Genomic DNA, 27,210 nt, shown 5'->3' on the forward strand with positions numbered 1-27,210 from the left:
TGAATGCACAACGTGTCCTGGCGCTGGTGGACACAGGAGCTGAGTGTTCTCTGATTCATGGCAACTCTGAGCATTTTCCCGGGACTCCTGCTGTGATAGACGGCTATGGCTATGGCAGTAAGGCGGTTAGAGTGAAGAAAGCCCAAATCCCACTGGGGTTAATCTTGTCTGGATCACATTTTTTTGCCTTTTCATGTTGATAGGTGCAGTGGAGTGCTATTGACTTGTCTGTCAGCTGGGAGAGTCAAGACTCTTTCCACTTGGCTCCTGTCCTTACTTTACTGGGACAACTGTCACCCCTAGTGGCTTGTTTGTCATGTTCTCATTTCAACAACAAAAAGTATTTTGCAATTGCATGTAGATTGGGTCTCTGTATCTTGTCTGGCCGGTATGAAGGAAGCTCCCTTGCTATGGGCGTGGCCAGCCTCAGGCTTCTGCTCTGCTATGGCAGGGCCACGGAGGGATAACGGATGGGGGGCTGTTTGGCTGTTTACCTCCATGAGGGGTCTCAGAGCTGTTGCCCAGGGGGTTAGTGCACCTGGAGTTCCCTGGAATTTCCAGCTGCTGGACTGTGACCTGGGATTCTTCCATACAGCTGTGGGGTCCCTGCCCCTTTAAGACTTTCAAAAAGCACTCGCTTTTCTTTGTCACAAGGGCACCGACTTCAGGACCCGCTCACAGGTCTTACTGTCCTGCTTCCCTAGTTTCCAGCACCCCACGCATGCACTGTGTGTCTGCACTCTGGTGCGGATGGCTAGCAGTCTTGGGCTCCCTCTCCCTCCCCGCTCCGACTCCTCTCCTCCCGCCAGGAGCTGGGGTGAGGGGTGCTCAGGTCTCGCCGGGCCAGGGCTTGTATCTTACCCTTTTCACCAGGCACTGGGTTCTCGTAGGTGTGGATGAAGTCTGGCTGTTGTCCTGTGTCTTCTGGTCTCTCTTTTAGGGATAGTTGTATTTGTTGTATTTTCAAAAATATGTATGTTTTTGGGAGGAGATTCCCACTGTCCTACTCACACCGCTATCTTGGCTCCACCTGCCCAACTGTGATTTCTCATAGATTAAAATCTAAAACAAACATTCCACAATATGAGGGAAGTGTTGATTAAATCATGGTAGAAATGCTTATTGAAATAATATGCAACAATTAAAAATTATCAAAAGATTATAAAGTAGAAAAATGTGCAATAATCTTTTCAAGTATGCTAAATTATGTGAAAGAATAATTTATCAAACTATGGAGAAAGAAAAAACAAGGATTCCTCATTTAAATATTGTACTAGAACATTTTTAATAAGCTCATGGGATCCTCATCTGACTTTCTAAGGGAGAGTAAGTTTGCCATCAACACATGAGAAAACTTCAGTAAACTGATGATTTTCTTGGTTCCTGGAACTATTGATTTTTTTTTCTACATTTTACTTTTCTGTGTTCCCAAATATCTGTAATAAGTGCTCCTTTCTAATGGACTTGTATGGAAGAGAAGGTTTTAGATAAAGCACTCACAATTGGTCTAAATATAATAAAAATTCTTTCTTAAAATGTTTATCATGTTCTCATTTCAACAACAAAAAGTGTTTTGCAGTCAGCATAGATAAGGAAATACTTTACTGGAACCATTGGCTTAAAGATTGTTGGGAAACAAGGAATTTACAATCTCAGAGTATCATTGCCCAGATTACTTAATTATTAGATCATTAGATTAAGATTAATCATTAGAAATGAGGGAAAGGTATGCTCACAATGGATAAATCTGGTGAACACCATCTTAATCAAGCACCAAATTAATGTACCAATAGTGAGACAGATTTGCACAGGGTCCCTCCTGGTGACTGAGAAGGTATCTCCTGGCAAAGATAATTAACCTGGATGTAGTCATGAGGAAACAATCTAATTGATGGTTAGCAAAATAACTGGTCTGGAATGTCAGTGTTGTGGAAACAACAAATAACTGGACAAGGGTTTTGATTCAAGTATCCAAAGAGGCAGGACAAGTGAATGTACTGCATAGACGTTCATCAGATCTCAAAACAATAAAAACAGCCATAAAGGGCATTGGGGCAAGTGTGTAAACCTGAAAATGGACTATACACCAGAAAGTAATCTTGAATCAGGATTACATTTCTTGAGTATGATGCTTATATTATGCTTATTTATACAGGGAATGTCCTTGTTTTTGAAACATACTTGTTGGATGTTCAAAGGCAAAATTTCATGATACTTTCAAGTAATCCTCAGATGGTTCAGCAAAATATATCACATTCTAGCTATGTATTTGTATAGAAAGACACAAAAAATATGGCTAAATGGTAACAACTGGTGTTCATTGTGTTATTCTTACAACTACAACTTTTTCTATAGACTTAAAATATTTTTGAAATGAAAAATTGAGGTAAAATGTAATATAGGTTCATCATAGAATATTTCAACAATCCAGAGAATGAGGTTAAGGAAAAGAAATGCATCATTTCTGGCTGTTTATCCTTCCAGGATGAATAGATGCAGATGTATTCCACCATTCTGGACTCTTGTTGAGTAGAGTTTTCTAACTCTTGTCTTTTCACTTAATGTTACATCATGACATTTGATGTAAATTTTTTTCATGGCTTAATAATATTCTATTGTGTGGACATGCCATTGTTTATATAATGGACATTTAAGTGCTGTAGTGATTAAATATCACTACATTGACCATCCTTGGAAATAAATCTGTGTTGCTCCATGATTAGTTTCAGATAAATCTCTAGAACTGGAAAGAATGGAGCAAAGGACATACCACACACCTTAAGCCGCGGCAGTCACAGTTGGCGGCTATGCGACACTCCCTCTCCCTCTTCCTTGCTAAGAAAATCTCAGTTTTGTTTGGGTAACAACATGCCCAGCTCCAAAGGAGGACTGATGACAGGTCTAGGCCAACAGGACAATCTGATTTCAGAAACTTGCTTTCTCTGGCTCTGTTAAAACAGGGTGAGAGTGGGTGGGGCACACAACACCCAGCCAATGAGCCAGATGAGCAATAAAGACAATACTGATGGGCATGCCCTGATGAAGGAAAGCCCCTTTCCTTCTGACAGTCATATAAAGCTGAAGACAAAATGCTCAGGCTGCCAAGCCTAAGGACCATGCTGAGGAGCTGGGTGGAAAGAAAGGGGCAGAGTCCCTGATGACATCACCAGGTTTTGATGGCCTCTTTGAGCTAGTACACCACACCTGAAATCCCCATCCCTGAATTATCGAACACATTTAGTAGCTAAATACAGAGTCAGGCTTTTGTCACTTGTATATTAAAAAACCAGCAGTCCTAACTGATATATGTTGCCTGTCTTCAAAAAAAGTTGGATTATTTTCATTCTCCTCAGAAGTGTGAAAGCATGACTGGTTTCCCATTCCTTCTCGAGCAGGGTATAGGCTTCTAATAGAGAGTTACAACACTATAACTACAGCAGTTATCATAACCATATACCAATAGGTACATAATAAAAGTTTCTCGGTTTGGTTTGGAAGACTGCTGCATCCGGGCACTTTCTCCATTCAAACTGCAACATCAGGTCTGCTCTTTGGTCCAACTCGTAACTAATACAGGTGAGCCCCTTCAAAGTTGACATTAGGCCACTTAGCTTTTACAAAAGACTTACATCAGTACCTGTGTTTGCTAACCAAAAGAAATCCAAACAGCATTTTCACTTTTATGAGAAGATAGCGTTGAGCATTTGTGCTGTAGTGCACCGCTGCAGAGGCAGTGTGCCCCGTCACAGCGAGGGCAGCCCTGCCCAGCACCTGTCCCAGGAACCAAGCTCAGCAGCTCAGCGCCAGGCTGCCAGAGCTCTGACTTGGGTCAGGGAGCGTCTGCACTTTATCTCCGTTTATGCTGTGCCTGCATCAGCAAGATGTGTCCTAACGTATGAGAAAAACCTAAGAGAGGTTGTTTTGAGGGTCTGGGAAAGCTCAAAATCTTTCTGTATAAATTAATCGTAAATTAAGCCTCCTTGCCTTATGCCATTTGGGCTTAGGAAAAGTTTCACAGCAACGCTCTACTTTCAGATAACGGAGCAAGCCCAAACCAAGAAAAGACTGCTGCCTAGAGAGCTCTATTCTAATAACACTTAACAGGCTAGAATTTCAGCATCCACCAGGGGAGTCTTTCGTAATTGGTAGGAACGGCTTCTAATATCCAAGTTATTCAAAGAATACTTAGTTACCATCCTTCTTTGAGCTCAGCGTAGGAGTAGAAATCATGGAGAACATAAATGCAGTATGACAGGGCACTGGCTCAGAGGTTTGCAGATCGTTTCCAAGATCTGACGTCCGGAGTTAACCCTAGCTAATGTCAGTGATGGAGACCTCTGAGATCTGTGAGCCTGGCTGTGGTGATGTGATGTCAGTGTGCCTGGAGGCCTGAGTTCCTTCCCAGCTGTAAAGCCATGAGCAAACCGTGGGGCAAATGCTCAGTGTACACAGGGATCGTGACTGTTCTTCCCATGACAACCACTAACTCACAGAAACCTTGCAGATGAGGAGACTGGGACTCAGATGGGCTAAGGGCTGCTACCCTGCCATTCTCTTAGCCCAATCCCACAGCTGATTAAGTGGCTGCTCAAGGGCTCTCACAGTGGAGTTTGCCCAGAATAACTAACTAACCACAGGATGAGAAATTCCTGCAGCAAGCCATGGTTTTCTCACCAGGTTACCTAATAATGACCTTGGCACAAACAGGATTTTGCGAAAAAGCCACCATCCAGGGAGAACCAATGTCCTAAGGTTTTGTCAAAGGAAGCAAATTGAAGTTCAACACAAACAGAGGCTCCTCTATAGTTGTAAGCATTGTGCTGTGTAGACCTCATTCCTGGAGACTGGGAATGATGAGATGTGAGTGCGGAGGCCCTGAGGTTGTGCTAGCCATCTTTCAGTCATGCATTTTAATGTCTAGGACATAAAAGTCTAAAAATGCCTTCCAACAAGTCAGCATCTGTCAGGTTAGCAAGTGATGTACAAATAGGGTAATTCCCTATTTGTGATATCTTCTGTCAGGACAATTCTAGTCTTCAGAACTAAACAAGGATCTTATCTTTAAAAACAGCTAATACCCAATTCAAGTTAATCAACCATGGCAGGGATGGAAAGCAAACCATCAGTATAACGACGTGGAGCATCTTTTAAATCAAGACATATTATAAAATTGGAGACTTGTAAAACAGGAAAGATCTTAGGCACCACTGAGTCTCATACCTTCATTCTGGAGATAAAGAAACCAAGAACAAAAGAAGTAAAGTCATTTTATTACTCATGTTGTGGAAGATAAGATTTGTACAGAAAACAGTCCATGTGCAAGGATGAGGACTTAAGTGGGGATTACCATTCAGAGCTCCTGTCTGCATGGAAATGGGGTCCCATAGGTTTGCGCTCTGATTTTCTATGCTGATCCAAACCAATGCCTAAGCCTCTGCACCAGTTAGCACCTTCCCATGTGTCCCAGTATTGCCAAAAGAACAGAGGGCATCTTACCTGATGGCCATGCCTTCCTTTTTCTCCCTTAAGGCCCTGGATGTAACTATCCATTCCAGGATGCCCCTGAGAAAAATAAAAGGTGCTTACCTCAAAGGGAGAGGAAAGAGGAAAAGAAAGTAAGGAAGTATGATTTTCAAAAAAGAAAAGCACCAAAGTGGACCTTTTGAATTGTCTGAGACTGCTCAGTAATACCAAATACTAGATGTAATTAATATTCCAAACTCTTTAAGAACCCAAATGTTCTGTGAGATGGGTTCCCCTAAAATCACTTATTTGTTGCAATACAAGGACAGGCTGAACAAATGCTTCATTAATAACTGATTTCTCTCTGTCTTTTGTGCCCAAGCAAACAGTTCACAGGCCCCGGATTAAAGCAGCAGAAACCCCTCAGCCGCCACTCACAGGGTCTCCCCTGGGCCCAGGCTCCCCACGCTCTCCAGGCGGTCCGGGCGACCCAGTCAAGCCCTTAAATCACAAAGAAAAAAATGTGTCACTTTTAAAAAATCACCTATTGCCTAAAAGGAAGAGATGATTAACAGGAAAATGCAAATCACATTAAGGGAGCAATTTAGTGCTTGAACTTTAAACCATTCACTGCCAGAGAGGTGAGGCTGATATGCAGAAAAGACATACTTTTACTGGAAATCTGTCATAGGCCCAGCCCTAGGTGTGCATTACCTCATTGAGCCCTCACAACTTGGGAATTACCCTATTTGTACATGAAGAAGCGGAGGGAACCGGGTGCACCCAGGCCTCCCTAGCATCAAACCCCTTGATCAATCTGCTCCTCACAGATGCTCCCAGACAGAGACACATGTAAGGAAAAGGCAGCTTTCACGGTCACATACATGGACAGCATTAACAGAGAAAGATCTCATGAAAAATAGACCAACTGAAAGGAGCTTCCAGAGCTCCTGACTGCTCCAGAGAGGTGAAAAAATTTGCCATGACATTACAGCATGATGAGCAAACGGGTCCTTCTCCTAACCTTGCCATTAATGATACTTCCTCTGTGCAGTAGTTCCTGCAGAGCTGCAGTCAGGAAGAGCCCCCATCCCGGGAACCTTTCCTAAATGATGTCATGTGCCTGATTCTGGAGGGTGTACACCACACTCTGAGAACAGTGAGGTAGGACCCCTGAGATGTGGCCATCAGACATAGAGGGGATGAGTGCCCTCCGGGCTCCAAAAGAAGCCGCCTCAGAGTGTAACTTGATACTCGTCCTTACCTCTTTCCTAGACTGCTATAATGTTAAAAGGGAGTTAATTCTAAATTCCAATTCTGCTGTTTAATTTACTAGATAGGCACCTCTCTTTAACATCCCTAAGACTCAATTTTATCATTTGTGGAACAGATACACCTATCCTACAGGGATGTTATGGAAATTAAATGGAATAATATATTAAAATGCTGAGTACAGAGCCTGGCATTCAGTTCCTATTATGATTTTTTCAAATTCTACTCCCTGCATTTTCTGACTCAGACACAGTAATCTACCAAACCTGAGGATCTGACTATGTGTCTTCTTTGCCTAGAAACTTCCACTAGCACCTGATCACTCAGTAGAAAAAATAAAACCCCTAAACATGGCATTAAATTGACTCCAACTTACCCTGCCAATCTTTCCTTCCAGTCTTTATGCCTTTTATCTCACCCTCCACTCCTGTTGAACCGGAATCTTTGTTTGTCCAAATCCACTGAGTTATTTGAGGTCTAAGCCTGTCCTTCTTCTGAGCTGAAATACTCTGTGTCTCCCTCACAGGTCTGAGTGAGAGTGTCTGAATTTCCCGGGCTCCCTGGGATCCCGGAGTCCTCTCCGCCCTTGAGCGCCTCCTCAAATGGCTCAGGGCCTTACATGGGAGATGGCCGCAGGCTCTTCCCACCTCCACCACCATTTAAATTGCATCCCATCTCCAATCCCTCAACAAGCCTTCTTCACTGTACAGATTGGGTCAGATCCCCATCATTTGTCTTTCCTTCGTGCACTTATCTCAGCAGTAACTTTACAGTTATTTACATGATTATCTCATCAATGTCTGTCTCTCCCCACTGAGGCCAGTTCTGAGATACAGAATCCATACCTGTTTTCTTCCCCATTCTAGAATCATGCCTGGATTACAACAGAGGCGCAATGAATTCTGACGATTGATTGGAGGAGGAAACACTGCTTAACCCTTTACTTCATCCCATCTTGTACTGTAGCTCTTCCTGCACAATTCTATCTCCTGCCAGCTGATCAGGTCCTTGCTGGGTGGAACCGTGACTTACTGCTGAGCCCTTCTTGATGTCTGACAAATGCTTTGTAGGTAGGAAGCACTGGACAGGTATTTATTGTATTTAATTAAAGTCAATGGAAACTGAGCTCTCCAGTATTAAGAACTGTCGTGTCCTTCACCTTCTTCAGAATCTGATCCACAAATGACATGTTGAAAATTAAACCTCAGTAAAGAGTCACTTCTTGTGATTCCCTGTTTCACTTACCAGGAAATCAATCCATACCTTGGGGGACAAGCATTACTCTAATTCCATGGCAGGTCCAAAATACATAAGTAAATAAAGGTCACCCCCCTAATCTAACTCAGTCAATCAATAGATAGCTGATGGTAGTGTGGAGGTGGACCCTTCCGGCTGGACTCTGTAACTGGTTAGTCATGTCTGCCATGGGCATGAGAGCTGCAGGAGGTGTGTTCTGTCAGGGAAGCTATCTGTCTTCTCTTACAAAGAAACAGAGTTAAGAGCATGCCAAGGAACACAGTCACTGTCAAGACAGTACAGATAATGCGAACTGGAAAGATGTAGAGAAGGGGAAGATCACTATAGACTGACATGGTCAAGGGGGGCATGATGAAGAGGAAAGAGGAGGTGGAAACAACTGAAGAAAAAGTGATATTCAAGTAAGCACTGCAGATGGAGGCCGGGAAGGGGCATTCCAGGGTGGGGCACCAGAATGAGTTGAGACACAGTGGTGGACATGCATAAGGAATCTTGGGGGACAATGAGTAGTACAGTTTCACTGAAAGGACGTTTCTTGACTGAGCTAGTGAAGGATGTGGTTGAAGGGCTTTGGATATAAGACTAAATAGTTAGCAATAGGGCCTTGCAAAGCTTGTGAGGGAATGGTGATAACTGTTCTGAAGCACAGAAGGGTACATAACTAGGTGTATATTGCTTATTTCACTATCAGCAGAATCAGGCCTTAAGTGAAGGTTCCACATAATCATCCAATATTTATCGGCCTTTAACTCCCAAGTCCTTATGCCACTCTGTTATTTCCCAGAACTTAAAAATAGACCATCGAGTTCAGTTTATGCAGTAGAAATATAAAAGAATATTTTCATACTTTACCCGATTTCCCCCATGTCCTTTTTCTCCAGATGACCCTGGGACTCCATGATTATCCTAGAAAAAGAAAAAGAAACACCCAAAATATCTTTGTTATATTAGTCACTCAAAAAAATTTTTAAATGTAATTTCACATTCTAGCCAAGAGTAGAAAGATTCTTTACCATTTTATTTCTGACTATTTGACAGACTAGATACCCAGAATAATCTTCTCTTAGAAAAAAAAAAATTTTTATTCCAGATACCACTTATAAAAATATTTTACATCTATTAATGAGCCGGTAAAGCAATCCTTAGAGTTCAGAATAAAGAGGAAGCAGGAGTCCAGGGAAATCATAGCCACGGACTGTCCTAAAGACTGCTGATCTTGCTGAATGTGGCATGAAAAACCACGAGCTGGTCATTTATTTTAAAGTTGCCCCAGGAGGTAGTGCCACAAAGTATGTGACAGAGCAAACAACTTCAACTCAGACCTTAATGATGTCTCAGAGATAAAGTTCAATAAAAAATGAGCTTCAATTAAGTGACAACACAAGCAAGACACATGCGGGAGAAGCCTGAAGAGATAGACAGCAGAGAGCAAAATCATACTTGCACTGACTATAGATATTGAAATTATCATACCAAGAATATAAAATATGTGTACTTAACACATCTAAATAAGTAAAAGAAGAATGAGTAAAAAAGCAAGCAACTATAAAAAATAAGCAGACTTGATAAAAACTCAAATACAACTTTTCAAAGTGAAAATTAGTATAATTGAAATTAACAAACCAAAGTTAAGTGACATATTAAAAACAAGTAACAAGGATTAGTGAACTAGAAACTAAAGAAATTATTCAGAATGCAGCATGAAAATACAAAGAAGTAGAAAATATGAGAGGTGAAGGGGCATTGAGAATACAAAGAACTAAAAATAGAAATACTCTATGACCCAGGAATTCCACCTCTAGGAGTTTACCTAAAGAAAACAAAATCTCTGATTCATAGATATTTGTTCCTGTATATTTATCACTTCATTATTTACAATAGCCAAGATATGGAAATTACCAGTGTCCATCAATAGATAAATGGATAAAGAAGATGTGGTACATACACCACATGGAATATTATTCAGCCATAAAAAAGAAATAACAACATGGATGGACCTAGAGGGTATTATGTTAAATGAAATGAGCCAGATGGAGAAAGACAAATATCTTATGATTTCTGCTTACATGTGGAATTTAAAAACAAAACAAAAAGCAAAATGAACAAAACAGCAGTAGACTCATAGACACTGAGAAGTGACTGGTGGTTACCATGGGGAAGGCATTGGAGTAGGCAGGTGAAGTAGATGAAGGGAATGAAGAAGCACAAAATCTCAATTATAATATAAATTAGTCACTGGTATGAAGGTGCAGAGTAGGGAACAAAGTCAATAGTTCTGTAACATATTTTTATATTGACAGATAGGAACTACTCTAGTTAGGGGAAGATTCAATAATACAGATAACTGTTGAATCACTATGTTGTATATAATATATATTCGAAACCAATATAATATTTCATATTAACTATACTTCAATTAAAAAATCAACAACAAAAAAAGAGGCATTAAGGATAGAATGAGAAGATCTCACAAATTTCTAGACTTCCATAAAGAGATAACAGAGAAAATGAGAAAGATAAAAATTCCAAAGCACAATTTTCTAAGGATTTTTTAAAAATTCATATAAGGCACAAATGTTCAGATTCAAAAGCCTAACAAGTTCCAAGCAAGATGAATAAAAAGAAATTCACACCAGAAGGTATCATATTAAAACTGTAGAAAACTAGAAACAAAGGGAAATTTTTAAAGGTACCTAATATTTTTTAAGATTGCTGACAAAGGAATAACAATTAGTTTGATGTACAACTTCTTAGCAGAAATAATGACAGACAGAAGGCAATGGAAGCCAGAAGACTGTGAAATTACACTTTCAAAGTGTGGGGGGGGAAATTATTTGCCCAAGAACAATTCAAGAAAAAGAGTAAAATAAAGAGATTTTTAGAGAAATAAAAACCCAGAGTTTATGAACTTCACTAAATGAAATTAAAGCTGTTCCTCAGGCAAAAGAAACAATCTTCAAAAGAACCATGTTCTTTTGAAGGCATCAGTGGAAGTAACAGACATGAGGGTAAAGCTAAACAAACACTGACTAATAAGACAATAATAATAACAATGTCTAATTAGTAAAATTTTACAAAAAAATGGAAACCAAACACTGGACAGTAAAATGTTATATGGGAGGCAGTTGCTTAGACCTAAGTTTCTAGGGTCCTTATATTTTGGGGATAAGGACAAATATATAGAGATTAACTTTAGACACTGTCGAGTATGCATGTTAGAACTTCTAAACCAATCATGAAAAGTATAAATAGAGAACATAAATGCCAAAGTAATAGAAGGAAAAAACAGAATGAGCAGCTTTCTGTACCTGTTCTCCATCCAAACCATCAATACCTTCATCACTGGGGTTTCCCTGTGGGGCAAAGGAAATTGGGCACATCAGCCCCAAGAGGGCCAGATGGACCTGGTTACTGCTTTGATGTTAATTTTCTTGTTCATATTGTTTCAGATGTTAGAATCTAGACTTTCTGTAACAGCATATAATATATTCAGTTATTAAAAAGCAATGATAATTTTCTTCCTGAAATAGTCACTAACATGGTATACTGTTTTTCCTGAAAGTTTTAGGTGATTCAAAAAAAAAGATAAGAAAAAAAGAAACTCACATTTTGAATGGATAGAAAAACTTACCTTTAAAATCCTGCGCTGGGAACAAGTACCTGCTGCCCAGAGGGTATCAAACCCTTCCCGCTAGCTGCCCACAGGCTAAGGACAGTCCTTTCATCATTGACTTTGCTCAGTTTAAAAAAACTGATATGTCTGAATTAATCTGCAGATGGAAACTTGGAAGATCTCTGATTAAGGAGAAATTGAATGGGAGTGTATCCATATGTGTGCATTTGGGGAGATTTGTAATTTTAAAAATCCTTAAGAAAAGAACTGAAAACTGAGACCAATTAGATGGTCAGAGCAAGCCCCATGAGCCGCACAGCTGCATTGCATTGAACATTCCATCACTTTCATCTTAGGGGCCCTTTCCTTTGCCAGCTATCTCAAAATGATGCTTAATATATTTACTGTAAAGCATCTTTTGGGGGAAAAAAGCCCAGCATTTTGCAAGCAGAATAAACTGCATTTGCATGTGTGCAATAGCTGATTTACTCCTACTGCCCTCATAAGGAAATCAAGTTTCAGGCATTTTCTTTTTTTAGCCAAAGTACAGCTGAGTTAGTGCATGAAAAAAAGCATACCAAACTCTCAGACTAAAATTACTTGACGTATTTGCCACAGGCCATCGCAGGTGAACCGGTGGCACCAGGAGGTGGTGAGAATAGAGTCTCTATCGGCCCTTGTGTGTCTTGTCCATCACTTTGTAGCCACTCCCTAGGATAATGTGGGACCAGAGGGGGTACCTAATAAATATTTTTGAATGAATGTGTGTATGGATCATCTGCTTCTGAATCTGAACCTAAAGTGCATTCCCTTACTGTGCCAGCTCCTTTCCTACCGACCCCGTCCTGGCATCCCTCTCCCATCCAACTCCCACTTTGAACAGACGCTCCCTAGCACACCTTGAATTCAGGACCAACACTTCCACACTATCATGTGATAAATACGGTGGCTCAGTTGTTATGGCATTAGCAAGACTTGAAAATCATCATATACATCCGTGCCTTAAACCTGAAATGTGTGCCTTACAAGTAGCCATTCATCAGCATGGCAGCTTGGCTGCTGAGGGCCTCTGACATACCCCTTTGTCTGAAAGTTTTAAGCCCCCAGTCACTTGGCACAGGAAAGGAAGTGGACTCAGAACTGTGTTTCCCAAGTTTAAGAAGAGTAAGAAACATCACCTACCTTTTCTCCTGAAAATCCTCTGCCCCCTGATGATAGGAGGAAATAAAAAGGGCTGAGCTTGAATGAGACTTTTAAACCATTATTTCACTGAGTAAACCATATGCTCCCTAATGTCAAGAAAATGCAATTCTTAGATAAAAATGAGATTTCTCCAGCGACAATGGACATCCCTTTCTGATACTAGCTCTCCTGTTTGCCTGTGACTTGGAGAAAAGTGCACCTTGCAGTTCCTCACATAATTGGGTGAACAGAAAACAGCAGTGACCTGCCACTTACTATTATAACAATCATATTTTTCAAACAAAAATGAGCATACACTAGCTAACAAGCATGAGAAAGTTTCCAGGAACAATAGGACAAATTAATTAAAAGTAACTTACTGAAATATACAGAATATGGTCACTGTGGTCAGAAAAATTCACTATAGGACTCCAAGGTTATAGGAAAAAAATTCTGCCTTATTAAAGGAGATTCCCTAACCCTGGAAGGTTACGAGATATTTGATGCAACTACAGAAAAAGTCAGCCTTACCCTCTGTTCCTTTAGCCTTTAAAATTTCAGGGTTCTCAAGCCCACCATCCAACTGCCAGCACTGTGACCCTTTTCCTGAAGGTGTTTTTCTGGTACCGGAGGCTGTCCACATGCAAGACAGACTAGAAGTGCTGAGAAGTTCATGCCCCCTCAAGGTAGCCCTCAACTAATGCCTGACAGGACATGGTGTGTAAACCACAGCTCCCTCGGCCCTGGGTCATGCTGTGTGCAGACACCAGCTGCCTGCTTCTCTGCAGGTGGAGGCTCCATCTCCCCGCCGTGGCAGTTTAATCGGTAACGTACTTTGTCAGGCCATCTTCCCTCCCTATCTACCTCCTGTGCTCCCCTACTAGTATTTACTGAGATCCCTCCCAAGAGAGTATTTGCATTTGACTTCTTTTCTCAGGCTCTCCTTCTGGGAAACCCTCAGTCTGAAAAGGAAAAAATGCCATTGCAATGATGAAGACGTAACATCTTCCTCATTCTCAAGGGATAAAGCAGAGCTAGATAAAGAATCCTACAGCTCAAGGCCACTCTCAACTCAGGTCCCCTCACACCTGGGCATCTGTCCTCACCTTAGAGCCCAGGAGGACCCTGGGGGCCTCTTTCTCCCTGTGGAATAATGATGCACCTGGAGACAGTCAAGCAACTACCTGTATCACCTCTCAACCTACTCAAACCAGCAGAAATGATGGTCAGCATGACTAAACTGTGACATGGTCTGTGCAATTACTTCCACATCCTCAAAGACCTGATCAGATACCTGCAAGGCAACCATTAATGTTCATCCATAAACTGCCCACATGGATGACCCTAAATCACACAAATCTGAACTACCTGTATTTATAATCAGTTCAGTCTAGCCACATGGGCGACACCTCAGCCTGCCGCAGACACAGAAGGGGCATCCAAACATTGCCTCAGGGCGGCTAAAACTGATGCAGGTTTCCTTGTGGTCCTACAAAGAATAAACCCCTATTTAACTCTGTCTTCTAGGTGAAATCCTGCCACTCCTAAGGCATAAACCATATGTCACCTCCTTTTCTGAGAAGCTTTTCCTGTTACATTGTGTAATTGTCTATTTTTGTGTTACACTGTTTTCTGCTATATTGTGAGTTTCTTGGAGACAAGCACAGTGTCTCATATATTTATCTCTGAGTTTCCAGCCCTAAGGGCAGTGTCTGGCATGCAGTCGACCAACGGGATATGAAGAATGACTTACTGAATTATATCAGAGAATGTAACTTTTGATACAGGTGTTGAATAGGGAAGGGACTGGAAGTACCATACCTTTTGCCAAATTGATTGAATATAAATTAAGAAAGTATTATACATCCTGTGAGCTTTCATCAGAAGAGGGTCTACAAACGTAACATCTCACCTTGACTTAATGAGGTTGGGTAACTTCCCTACATAAGCAGCCCAGGACAGTGAAAGGGAGCTTGGTGATGTAAGAAGCACTCGGGGTCTGGAATGAGTTCAAGCCCCAAGCTTTCCGCTTGCTGCCTGGGCTTGGAGAAGCACATGGCTCGGTGAATTAGTGTCCTGAGTTAAATGATGAACTAAAATGTGGACCTGGATAATACTGATTCTAACCATTCATGGGATTGGATTGAATGTATGACATACTGTACTGAAATTACTTCACCAGCCGCATGGATTGGACAAGTGAGGTGCTTCACACGAACAGAAAATGAGAAAAGCCCAGGGTTTGAAATCAGACAGACAGGGTCTGGGCGCGTCTCCATTCTTCCTGACTGACTTAAGCAAGCCCCGTGCTCTCTCTGAGTTTCTGTTCCCATGTCTATAAGAGGAAAGCATTGACACTTACCATTAGAGCTGTGATGAAGATCAAATGTCATAATGTATACACACTGCCTAACGCAGGGCCTAACAAATGGGAGGCGCCAAATAAATGTCTATTTTCCCACTGCTTTCTGGTCCACATGCATTTTTAGGCTCAGTGTGTGATGCTTAAGCTTCATATGCAAAACTAAAGCCTAACATAAGTGTTATGAAGCATCAATCATGAACAATCTAATTATTTTAAGAAAACAATCACTATATGCAAAACAAATGTCCCTGAGAAAGCAGGGATACCAAAGAAAAGTTCTTAGTATGGTTGCTCAGATGGCTATTATCAAAACAAAATAAAAAACAGTACTGGTGAGAATGTGAAAAAGTTGGGACTCCTAGGAATTTTTGGTGGGGGTACAGAAGGGTGCATCTGCTTTGGAAACAGTATAGTACTTCCTCAAAAAAGTAAAAAGATAGTTACCATGTGGTCCAAAAATTCCTCTTCTGGGGGTAGTACCCCAAAGAATTGAAAGCTGTGTCTCAAAGAGATATTTGCACACCCACATTCATAGCAGCATTATTCACATTAGCCAAGAGGAGGGAGCAGCATGTGTCCATTGACAGATGAAATGGATAAACAAAAAGTGGCACACAGTTTCAAAACATAATACTCAAAAGCCTCAGGATATCACCTCAAATCACTCATTATACATAAAGCCAGATAAATGTCAACACAAATGAGAAATATAATCAAAAGTCGCCAAAAATGAGATGTCACATTTATGAATTATCTGGTCAAATAAAGTACTTTGTATGATTTAAATTCTTAAAATTTTATTGAGACTTGTATTGCGGTAGAGCAGTGTCTATCCTGGAGAATGCTCCTTGTGCCCTTGAGAAGGACATCCTTTCTGCTGCTCTGGGGTGGGTCATTCTGTATATGTTTGTTTCATCAAGCAGTTTTATAGTGTTAAGTCTTCTACTTCATTATTGATAAACTGTATATTTATTCTATTCACTATCGAAAGTGGAAATTACAGTCTCCAACTATTGAAGAATAATCCATTTTTCCCAAAAAATGTTTCCAACTTATGCTTCATATGTTTTGTGGTTCTGTTACATGTGGGTATGTTTATTATTTTTATGCCTTTATTGGTGGATTGACACTTTATCAATATACAATACCCTTCTTTATCAGTTGTGATATTAACTTTAAATCTATTTTGACTTATATTTATATAATCATCCCAGCTCAGTTTTGGTTACTATTTGCATGAAATATCTTCCACTGTCCTTTCACTTTCAAATTATTTGTTTCTTGGCTATAAAGTGAGTCTTTTGTAAATAGAAAAAGAAAAGTGGCACAGACATACAATAGGTTAGTATTCACCCTTCAAAAGGAAGGGGATTCTGACATGCTACAACATGAACGAGTCTTGAGGATATTACACTAAGTGAAATAAGATAAAAAGACAAATGCTGTGTGCTTCTATTAAGGATGCACCTAGAGTAGTCAAACTCATAGAGACAGAAACAGAATGGTGGTGGCTGCTGGGGGAGCGGGAGAAGGAAATGTGGAGTCAGTGTTTCATGGCCAGAGTTTCAGCTTTGCAAGACAGGAGTTCTGGAGATGGGTGGTGGTGAGGGCTGCACACTAATGTGAATGTACTTCATACCACTTAACTGTACACTTAAAAATGGTTGAGATCACAAATCTTGTTATGCATATCTTACCACAATTAACTATTTCAAAGAAAATCATAAAGAAAAAAAATTCTTATTACTTCTGTTTCTAAATTTTCAATTGCTTTACATACAGAGGTAGGTATGTGTTTCCCAAAACTAGTCCTCAGAAGAAGAGTATTCTTAAATTTGAGTCTTCACAAAGCCCTCAGAGCATTTTGTATTTCAGGACTCTTTCTATTACTTAGCTTTGAACAGCATCCTACTGCCCCTTAGTCAGGGTTAATTTGAGATATTTATAGGATGCTTATGGAAGTCACCTACCAGATCAGTGAAAAAAGAAAAAGAAAGGAAGTAAGGAAATCAAAGAAAGATTATTTATTATATTTGAGGGTGAGACTGTTACTGGACAAGGGTCTGCTGCCAAGTGAGCCATAAACCAAATACAGAACACCATCTTTTGATAAAGGAAAAAGGCTTTATTGCAAGGCTGACCAGCAAGGAGACAGAAGGCAAAGCTCAAATCAGTCTCTGAATTCTGAGGGAGTGCAGAATTTATTCAAAAGCTTTATGTATAGTTAATAGAGTTCATGCATATTTAACAAGGTTTGTGAAATTAACAGGAAATTAACAGAGTTGGGGCAGTACTTTTCTCCACTACCTGCCTGGAGTGTTGCAGGAAGTTAACAAGCTACTTTATACATTGTATGCTCTAAAAATTGTGGCTAACCCCTGCCCAGAGGTGGAGACTTAAGTAAGGTAATAAGGAAAAGTGATTAGCTGACTTCTGGAAATGTTTCTCCAGTCCGGTCTGGGCAGGTTGCAAGCAGTTTCAGTTTCTCACAGTCCCCTGAATTCCTACTGATTCTGAGAAATTAGCTTGACACATTCTGAAACTATTATTCTTCGGTTGTCTTCAACCCGAATTAACCCTGTGGGATATGGTTTCAAGACCTCACAATTTCCAATGTTAGATGCCATGCAAACAGGACTTTTAAAATATCACATTTATAAGCAATAGAATTTGTGATTGCATTGTGGAGACCATAAAAATAGTTTTTAAAGAAAAACGAGGCAATGGGTTTTTGAGCTGGATATAAAGTCTGCAGTGACAGATTTCACAGACAGACTTGGAAGTGGTTTACCTTAACCGAGTCAGACGGAAGTGACCATAACAAACTTGGGAAAACCAGGGGAGATGTTTCCAAGAAGTGGCCCCCATGGTGCTGAGGAAACTGATGTAGGAAATGCATGCAAGGACTTTTCAATAAAATGGTTTGATAAAATATGGGGGAAAAGGAAAAAGCAGAATTTCTAATTTAATATATCATTTCACAAAATGAAAGACTTTAAAATGCTTATGTGTAACTAAATATATTAAGTAGACATCTGTCTAGTTCACCTATATCCCTAAAAGTTCATAATTCTAATTGGGCAAAAATATTTTGTAGGAAATTCTCATAAGAAAATGGGAATTGCCCTATAATGGGCACATATGTTATGTTATTTTGAGGACAAACAAGAAAACGGCTTTACTGTGCTTCTCATTCAGATACTAAGTTCTACCGCATGTAAAAACTGGTCTCCCATAATGAGGTCCACTGCCTGCAACTCTGCCTCTCTGCAACTTCACCTTTGGAAAATACAGCCCAGAAATGTGTGCAAGGGCTCTTTTGCCATGTCTCCCAGGGGACACTGACTTTACGGTGGCAAGCTATGCAAAGCAGTGGTTAGAGCATGTGATAGGAAATGCACACCTGCCCCCCCCCACGTCTTTGTCAAACACTGTAGGCCAGTAACTTCCGTTTCATCAACTTGCTTTGTGACCCCATTCCAGATGTACTCTTTTTGGGGGCTGCAGTTTTGTGAAATGGGCAGGGCCACAGGCGGTATGGGTGAGCATGCTGTCACCTGCTGTGCTAACTCGTGGAATTCTGGGATAAAGTGAGAACATGGGTTTTAAAGGATCTCAGAAATCACCACCATTTCTGCAACTAAAGCATATTACTTAAATGATAATAAAGGATAAAACATATACAGAAAAAAACAAGGAAAAACAACAACAAAACTGGTCTCCCGCTAGCTCACAGCAGTCGCTCAGAGCTATCAGTTATAGCCAAGGCTTCATGGAAGAATAACATCACCAAAAGTTTTTCAAATGCTAAGCTGGTTCAAGTTTTTTTATGAGAAAGGAGAGCAATAATGAACAATAATGTCTTACTTTATACATGAAATGAAGAAAGGTATATAAAATTTTTAGTGAGCATCTGACACATGAGAAGCTCTCAACAAATGTGAGCTGTTTTCGTTACTACAGAAGTCACATTTTTTGTGACCTTAAGATAATCTCACTAATTTGATATATAATTAAGGCTTTGATGCATAACCAATGCATTTTTAAACCATGTAGTAAGGGTAAGTTTTGAAAATACATAGAATTCACAAGTCTGTCGGGTTGTGTTTTTCCAGAGATGGCCACGGCAAAATCTCTATCCCTTCTGCTGTGACCCTGGCACTCCGCCTTGCCCAGAACCCACTCTCCTCTTGAATCTGGTTTGGATTTAGTGACTTTAGTGTGTGGTAGATGTGGCCAACAAGGCACTGCCTGACTCCTGAGGCCTGCTCAGAGGACCTGCAGCCTCAGCCCTGGACTCCCGGAATGCTGTCTCCCAGAAGGGGCACTCCCTGTTGGGTGCCCCTGTTAGATCCAGCCCACCATACAGGGCAGACTGGGCTCTCCTTGTGCCATCCCAGCTGAGCCAGAGCGTGGGAGCAAGCCACCTCCCCAGTCATCCTCCAGCCCAGCCCAGCGCAGACCCTCTGAGACCCCAGACACTGGACACAAGCCACTCAGCTGATCCATATTCCGGTTCCTCGGTAGCAGAACCATGCACAGAATCATATGGTGGTGGTTTTATACCACTGGGGCTTCTTTTGGGGGTAGTAGATGACTGGAACAATGAGTTGGTTATTTTTCCTTATACACTTTCAATTTAAATCCACAGCTACAAGCCCCATTCTGAAACCTGTCCATCTGTAGAGATATTTCTGCCATTGAGCAGACCCTCCTGACCTGATTTTTGGGGATATGACATTAAAAGCCATTCAGAAGACAACATATTTTGAAGTTACCTTCTCTTACAGGAAATGCAGTAAAATGAAAAAGGAGCCCTGGTGGTGGCCTGATGGCAGACACAGGGGCCGCTGCCCCAGGAGGCTGTTGAGCCCTTGAAATGTGTCAAGTCCAAATTAAGATCTGCTGTAGCTGCAAACGGGCTGGATTTCAAAAACAGTATACTTTAAAAAGTAAGCTGTCTTTCCCATTTTCATATTAATTACATGCTAAAAGGATTATACTTTGGATAAACTGAGTTAAAATATATTATTAAAACTGTTTCTTTCTGCTTTAAGATGGCTACTATAAAATTTTAAATTATATGAAATTACATATGTCACTCACATCGTATTTCCTAGAGGATCTTTGTAAAATATCTTGGTTTTAGGAAGTTAAGAGAGCAGAGAAGGGGGACAAAATCATGTCCCACCCTAGACAGACAAGGGCTTGTTTATCCTATTTTTCTGAAGTTGGTGTTAAAATGATCCTAATGGTCAGACCTTAAATTATTCTCATAAGTTTGGTCAGGCTCATTGAACCACAGGCCAACCAGAAAAAAATAAAATAATACTTACAGACATTTAAAAATATCATATAAATGGGTAGGAATATTTTTACTGCATCTAAACAAAAATAGCAAAAATCCACCATTCACATTTCTGAATATAATTCTAACCTCTAAGACTATGCTTACTGAGGCAAAATATGGAAAGAAAGGTTGAGCAATTCTCCTGTAAATGTAATCAAAGAAATGGATTGGCATAAGTCTTAGCAGCTGCCATTTTTCTCTAATTTCTGCTTATTTTCCAACTTCAAGCACGCTAAATTTCGGAATAATAAAACAATGTGCTACCCTAAATGGAGCCATGGGAACATTAATGCTTGCATAAACCAGTGATTTGAAAAGTTTGACCCAAAAACCCCTCTGGTCCCCAAGGCCCTCTGGGAGGGAGTGCTTGCAAAGTCAAAACTCTCCTCCCAATTACACTAACATGTTATTTTCTTCTCTTATTCTTATTCTTTCCTAAGTGTACAGTAGCATTTGTAAGGGGCTACAAAGCAAATGGTATCAGAGGACTGAACACAGAAGCATGAATCCAGTTGTCTTCTAGAAAGCTAGACATTAAAGACTTTTGAAAATACATAAAACAATGTCATGTTCTCACTAACACATTTTGTTTTGGAAAATACATTTAGTTTTCATAAAGGAATATGTCATGTTAAGGGTTTATTTTTATTACTTTGATATAAAATAAATAATTTAGAATTCTTTCAATTTTAATTTCTAAAGTGGAGATATCTACAGATAGAAACCACCTCACCAAAAGCTCTTCGAGGCCCTCAGAAGTCTTTGAGAGTGCAAAGGTACCCTGAGACCAGAATGTCTGAGGACCAGTGGTGTATACAAATCAACTTTAGAATAGACACCTGTGGCCACACGGTTTTCTATCATTTAAAATCAGCTAAAGATGAAGGGGTTTTAAAATCCTTTTTGTCCATATATGATGTAAAGATGATTCCTACCACATTTCAGTCCCCCTGCTAACACTTTTCTCTAGTATACATTTTTCTCCACAACCAATCATATGATAGATACTGACCCTTGCCCAGGGATGAATCCAGGACTACATGCAAACGGCTGGTGGGTGATCAGAATTCCAACACACTTTTGGCCACTCAGGGAAACATCTGAACAATCTTTCTGTAAGAATGGGCTTGATTCTCTTCAATAATTCTGTTCAACTGTTTACAAACATGACTACCTAATTAATAGTAACAAACTACCTGCACTTCAGCTCACAGTTAACAACTACTATTTCATTCATGCGCATAAGACACAGACCGCATTTCCAGTCATCCCCACCTCACTGCCTGGAAAGCACAACAGCCATTCTCATCATGAGACGCCTTCCAGGGACCATATCTTACAAAGTTTGCCCACCTGACATTGTTATGCTTGATGGTTATTTTTTTTTTTTTTTTTTTTTTTTTTTGAGAGGGCATCTCTCATATTTATTGATCAAATGGTTGTTAACAATAATAAAATTCAGTATAGGGGGGTCAATGCTCAATGTACAATCATTAATCCATCGCTTGATGGTTATTTTTATAGAGATATTTTAAACCCATTTTAAATGGCACAGATGAGAACAATTCTCCTGATGTAAGTTCATTTATATTGCTAATACTTTACCCATTTTACTATAGTCCTTCAAAGAAAAAAAAATAAGATTCAGTACTTAGATGACCTCCTTGTTCACCAGGATGATCAGGTACTCCATCAAAACCCTTCTCTCCTGGGAAGGAGTCAAAACAAATAATGTGGATTCTAAATTCTTTATTTCTCAAGTTTACATGCAATAAAAATTGTTATTAACAGATACCCTTGTCTCACTGAGTTGATATTTTATTGAGACTCTACTAAATGTTGAGCATCATGCACAGAAACATATAGAAACAAATACTTGGTCTTTCTTAAAGTGAAAACTTGAATATCTATCTTAATTGTATACAAACCTATTTTTATTTTTCGAATATACCTTTTTAAGCCATTCTACTGTGAAACTGTGAACTCTAGTTAAATGTTTAAGGAAAACTTACTCTTAAAGAGACCTTTGACCTTGTTTTGCAAAATGTCAGTAAGCAAAGGTATCACTGACCATGTTATTCCTGAGAAATGGTTGTGTATTTCTGTATGACTCAGCTATTGAGTCTTTGTCTCTTTTATTTTTTACTTCTCTTTAGAAAACTAAACCCACAAACCATTTCCTGTCAAGGAAGTTTGGCTTGACATTATATAGCCAGATTTGCTTATTTAGTCTGAAAACTGGTCAGTAAGATTTGAGAGCCATCATCTGTTTGTGCTCAACAAAGATATGAAAGTTAATACAACCAACCAGTAAACTGTAAAAAACAGAGCGGAGAAGTCAACAACTCAGACCATCCCTGTCTTCAGCCTTTGAGGCATAATCCTTCAGTAGCCAAAAAAACACTTCAAGAGGTTTCCAAGCTTGATTTTCTGATTCTCCAGTCTGATATTTAAGGACAGTATGAGGGGATAAAATCTAGTACTTAAAGGCATAACCACAATTCATATTTCAAAAGGTAATTTTACACTTTTTACTGTTCTAAATTAAGATTGATCCACACAGTCAATAAGGCTCATTCAAACAACCTCACAGAAAACCTTACAAGGCAAGAATATAAACAGGTGGCCAGAGCCACTGGGATGGGTTCAGCCTCACACATGGACCTGTGGCTTCACTCCCATCTTGAAGCTGTGGTCCCTGTGGGAAGGGAACCTTGTGTCCCTGGATATCTGAGGACCATTTCTGATGAGATATACTCCCCTAACAGAGGGGAGCAGTAATTTTCCTGTCACTTAACCCTGGAGTTAACAGAGAGATGCAGATTAACCACTAGTGACCCAATGAGTTTCTCTTTCCTCAGAGTGTAGTGCTATTATATATGTGAAAGATGGAGTGAAGTGGAGTCCCTGATGACAAAGGGTTTTAGAATGGAGTGGGGCGGCCGCTAAGGAAGTGGACCTCACGCACATCCTCACCAGGAGGAGCCCTGAGAACTGAGCCAGACTGTAAATATTCTAAGGACACCGTGCAAACACCTGCACCTTGCTGCAGAGACCGCTTAGGGATTGCCTCGCACACCATCCTCCTCAGTCAAGGTCAGCTTTCTGCCACCAGCGCCCATCAAAATCCTTTGTCAACAGCACATATAAGCTTTCCCTTTTGGCTTTAAAAACCCTTGACTTTTGCCCCAGAGGGACACATTTGGATTGCTGCTGAAATCTGTGTACCCCGAATTGCAACTCTTCAATCCCAAATAATGGCTTTGGCTTAATTACCCCCTTAAGGCTGACACTCAGAATGTCAGGAGGGAAAGAAGCACCAACTCCTGGAAAGAAAGCAGATACTAAACAAACGAAAACTGTACAGACAAGTGAAAACTTCCATGCGGTGATGGAATCTGTGGAAGTATTTGTCAAGTAAACATAAGCAGATGGCGTAAGATAGAGGAAAGCGCGTGAGACTTGGAGCCAGGTAGACGTGGGGGCTCACATGCCAAATGCCTCTTGGTGACTGTGTGACCTTGGGAAAGTGATGTTCCCTCTCTGAGCCTTAATTCCACACCTGTAAGATAACATTTACCTAGAAGGTTTGTGAGGAAGGTGGAATTTTAAAAGGTGTGCTAAAGACATCACACAGGGCCAGGTACATAGTGGACACTGAAATGTCACTTCTCTTCCCATCCACACCCAACAAATACTCACCTTCCTCCTGAAGTACCCACCATCACCTCTGTGCCCACCTTCTCCAAAGCATTCTGCATATCTATTGCAGCATGTTCTTTCTGCAACTGTGTCCTAAAAAACAGAATCCATATCACATATGCTTTTTTCATCTGTGTTAACCTACATCACATCACACATTAAAGAGGCAAAATTCTCTCAAGGTTTTAAAAATTATTATAATCAATAGACCTAGTGATAGATGGAATTTTATAAAAAGTACTTCAGTACTTCAGTACAAGTTGCTTCAGTAAGATGTTTGGGAGGGATCGCAGTGTGGTGCTCAGAGGCTGATTATATGCAAATCCTCTGCCAAATTCTAGCTCCTGGAACTCTTCTAATTTATGCACACCTTCCAGGCCAATAATGAGGAGTCCAGAGAATCCTTCAAATACCAGTGGGTGGGCAATTTACTCGCATGTCATCTCATCTAAATGGGCTTTTTTTGTCCGAGCCCCAGATATTCACCCATCATACTAATTCCTATACCCTTTACCTGTCTTGTCAAAAACTGCATCCTTTTTTTTGAATCAAATCTAGGTCACTGTGCATGAAGAATTGGTCTGGTACCTTTCAGTCCCACCAGATGAAAGTAAAGCAGGTAGGTGGAACCACAGAGGGCTGCCACAGCTCTCTCATAGCCTCTATTTCCCAAAGGGCTCACCGCACTAAGCACCATCCCGTAAAGCCACTGCTGACATAGACCTGTGGTTTCCTCCTGGGAACCGAGGTGGTCAGCGGGACCAGCCACTGATATTCTGGCTCCACTCCTTAAGGGCACATGATGGGATTCCATTTCTTTGGGAAATTTATAAACTCCCATTAAACCTCACTTGCTTACCGGTAATAATATTCTCTATCTCATGAAGGTTAGAACCTGTCTATATGGCTTGCTCTGTCCAGTGAAATGTGAGCAGAAGTGATGTGTGTGTGTGTGTGTGTGTGTGTGTGTGTGTGTGTGTGTGTGTGTGGCCAAAATTTAAGAGTAGTGCATAATTTGCCCCTTTCCTTCCCCTGCCACAAGAACTGACCCCTCCTCCAGTCTGGGTCCTTAATGACAGGGAGGAGGCAGAGATGAATACCTTCTTGCTAGTTTAAGCCACTGGGATTTGAAAATTGTTACTGCAGCCTCTTGAGCCTACCCCACCCACGTGGAACCTAGATCATCTAATTTGTGCACATAACATAACAAATGGACATGGACACTGCAAACTGGTTGAAATCACCATTTGTAGAACTTCACAACAAATATTACTGTTAGTATTTTGAACAGTCACACACAAACACACACACACCCATTGGCCTTTCACTGTTATAAACAAGCTGCTTTGGTCTTGTGGTTAAAAGTTGTATACATATTCTTAATTATTTTTTACAATAAATTCCAGGAAGTGAAATACCGATCTAGCACGTAGGCAACATCTGTAGTCTTTGTCATATATTCCAGACTCCCTTCCAGAAAAGTCGCAGCATTTTAAACTTCCAGTGGCAATCTATGCAGTGAATTCAGGTGGGAGCAGAATGTCACAAAAAATATTTCAGCATATTCCAACATCACCCCCAGAGGAATACCCAAGCACATCCCGCCAGGGTGGGAGAAGGGCGAAGGGGCCTAAGCAAGTGGTGTTGCTGGTCATTCATCCTGAGTTTGTCTCAGAACCTTTATGTGGCACAAAACGGGACTGGCCCAAACAGCTCCAGGCAGTGTGCAGGTGGTCCTGGGCAAGCACGGCCAGCTGACATCCAGCCGACGTCCAGCCAGCATGCCAGGCACCAGGCGGGGGGCCAGGCACAGGGCTGCACCGACTCAGAGCCTGAAACATCTTTTTCTACATTCACACGGGTGCTCTGCAGACACCCCGCAGCTCTTGGAGATGGACAGAGAGGGAGAATTAGGGAGCAAAAGAGGGAGGAAGGGCAGTGGGAAAAGCAAGTTCAGTGTAGGATGATTCCAAAGTTTAGGGAAAAGAGCTGTATGGGCACCTGGGTAGTCTGAAAGAGCAAACCACGCACCAGGAAGTAGGGGCTGCACTCCCCTCTCACGGGCAGATGCTGGGCTGGCATTGGCCCCCACTCTCTCAGGCTGAGAGACCCATGGTCAGTGGCAGGGGGTGTAGCTCTGGGCTCTGTCAGCCCCACAGAGCCCCCTGACTCATACAAAGAGGGAGACGGGATATCAGCCTCAGCACTGGGCTCCCCCCACGGGGTTAGCGTACAGGAGGCTTAACAGGATCTGTGAAAGTCAACACGGAAATCTCGTCAAGTGGAGTCGGGTTTCTAGAAGGGGGAGTCATGCCCTCCAAGTCGATTATAGGAAGAATTGCCCACTACAGCCACCCACAGAAGAATCACCCACAGGCAGGAATAGTCCATTAAAGGCCCAACCTGTGGAAAATGCACATTTCATCTCCAACAAGAAATTAAATGACCTGCAACCTAGCCAAGGAGAAACTGTCACCCACTGGACTCTTGTTTTTCCCCAAGGGGCTGCTGTTCAAACAGCCTCTCTGCATTTCCTCCTTCTGCCCCATAAAATAATGTTCCCCTCCTTAGTTGGTCTTGCCTACGGTTTTGCTGTAGCTTATATGCCCTGAATTGCAATTCTCTGCCTTCCCAAATAAACCCATTTTTGCTAGTGAAGGACCTGACCTTTATTCTTCAGGATAGTCAGCCCAGAGCCGTCCACCTGGGAATCTTGAGACCATCTCAGCCCGGGCTGAGGAACAAGGCCCACATAGGGCAACACGGTGCACGTACCTTTGCTGCAGAGAAGCTCAGATATTTCCTTCAGTCTCTCTAAACAGTCATCCAGTCCGTCTATAAATACTAAAAGGACCTGTTGTTCATGAGGGAGGGGTGTGGTGGAAGTGGGGAGGGAGGGGAGAAAAGAAGAGAGGTGAGGAGAGGATGATGGAAGGAAGGAGAGAGGCAGAGAAGAGGATGCTCCTGCATGCTACATTTCCTAAAAATACAAGGGTTGTACCCAAT

General features: G+C 41.1%; 1 protein-coding gene across 1 annotated transcript in view; it reads right to left on the minus strand.

The window, feature by feature from the left end:
* Positions 1 to 27,210, minus strand: part of LOC108401163 (collagen alpha-4(VI) chain-like) — a 144,386-nt gene that overhangs the window by 89,770 nt on the left and 27,406 nt on the right. The window contains 11 exon segments of the mRNA XM_073222397.1: positions 5,348 to 5,562; positions 5,902 to 5,964; positions 8,845 to 8,898; positions 11,301 to 11,345; positions 13,757 to 13,930; positions 14,035 to 14,039; positions 22,163 to 22,210; positions 22,811 to 22,817; positions 24,205 to 24,297; positions 24,462 to 24,607; positions 26,980 to 27,058. Of these exon segments, the coding sequence (XP_073078498.1) occupies positions 5,348 to 5,562; positions 5,902 to 5,964; positions 8,845 to 8,898; positions 11,301 to 11,345; positions 13,757 to 13,930; positions 14,035 to 14,039; positions 22,163 to 22,210; positions 22,811 to 22,817; positions 24,205 to 24,297; positions 24,462 to 24,607; positions 26,980 to 27,058 (929 nt within the window).

The sequence above is a fragment of the Manis javanica genome, chromosome 15 (assembly GCF_040802235.1).
Source record: "Manis javanica isolate MJ-LG chromosome 15, MJ_LKY, whole genome shotgun sequence".
In the NCBI taxonomy this organism is placed as follows: domain Eukaryota; kingdom Metazoa; phylum Chordata; class Mammalia; order Pholidota; family Manidae; genus Manis; species Manis javanica.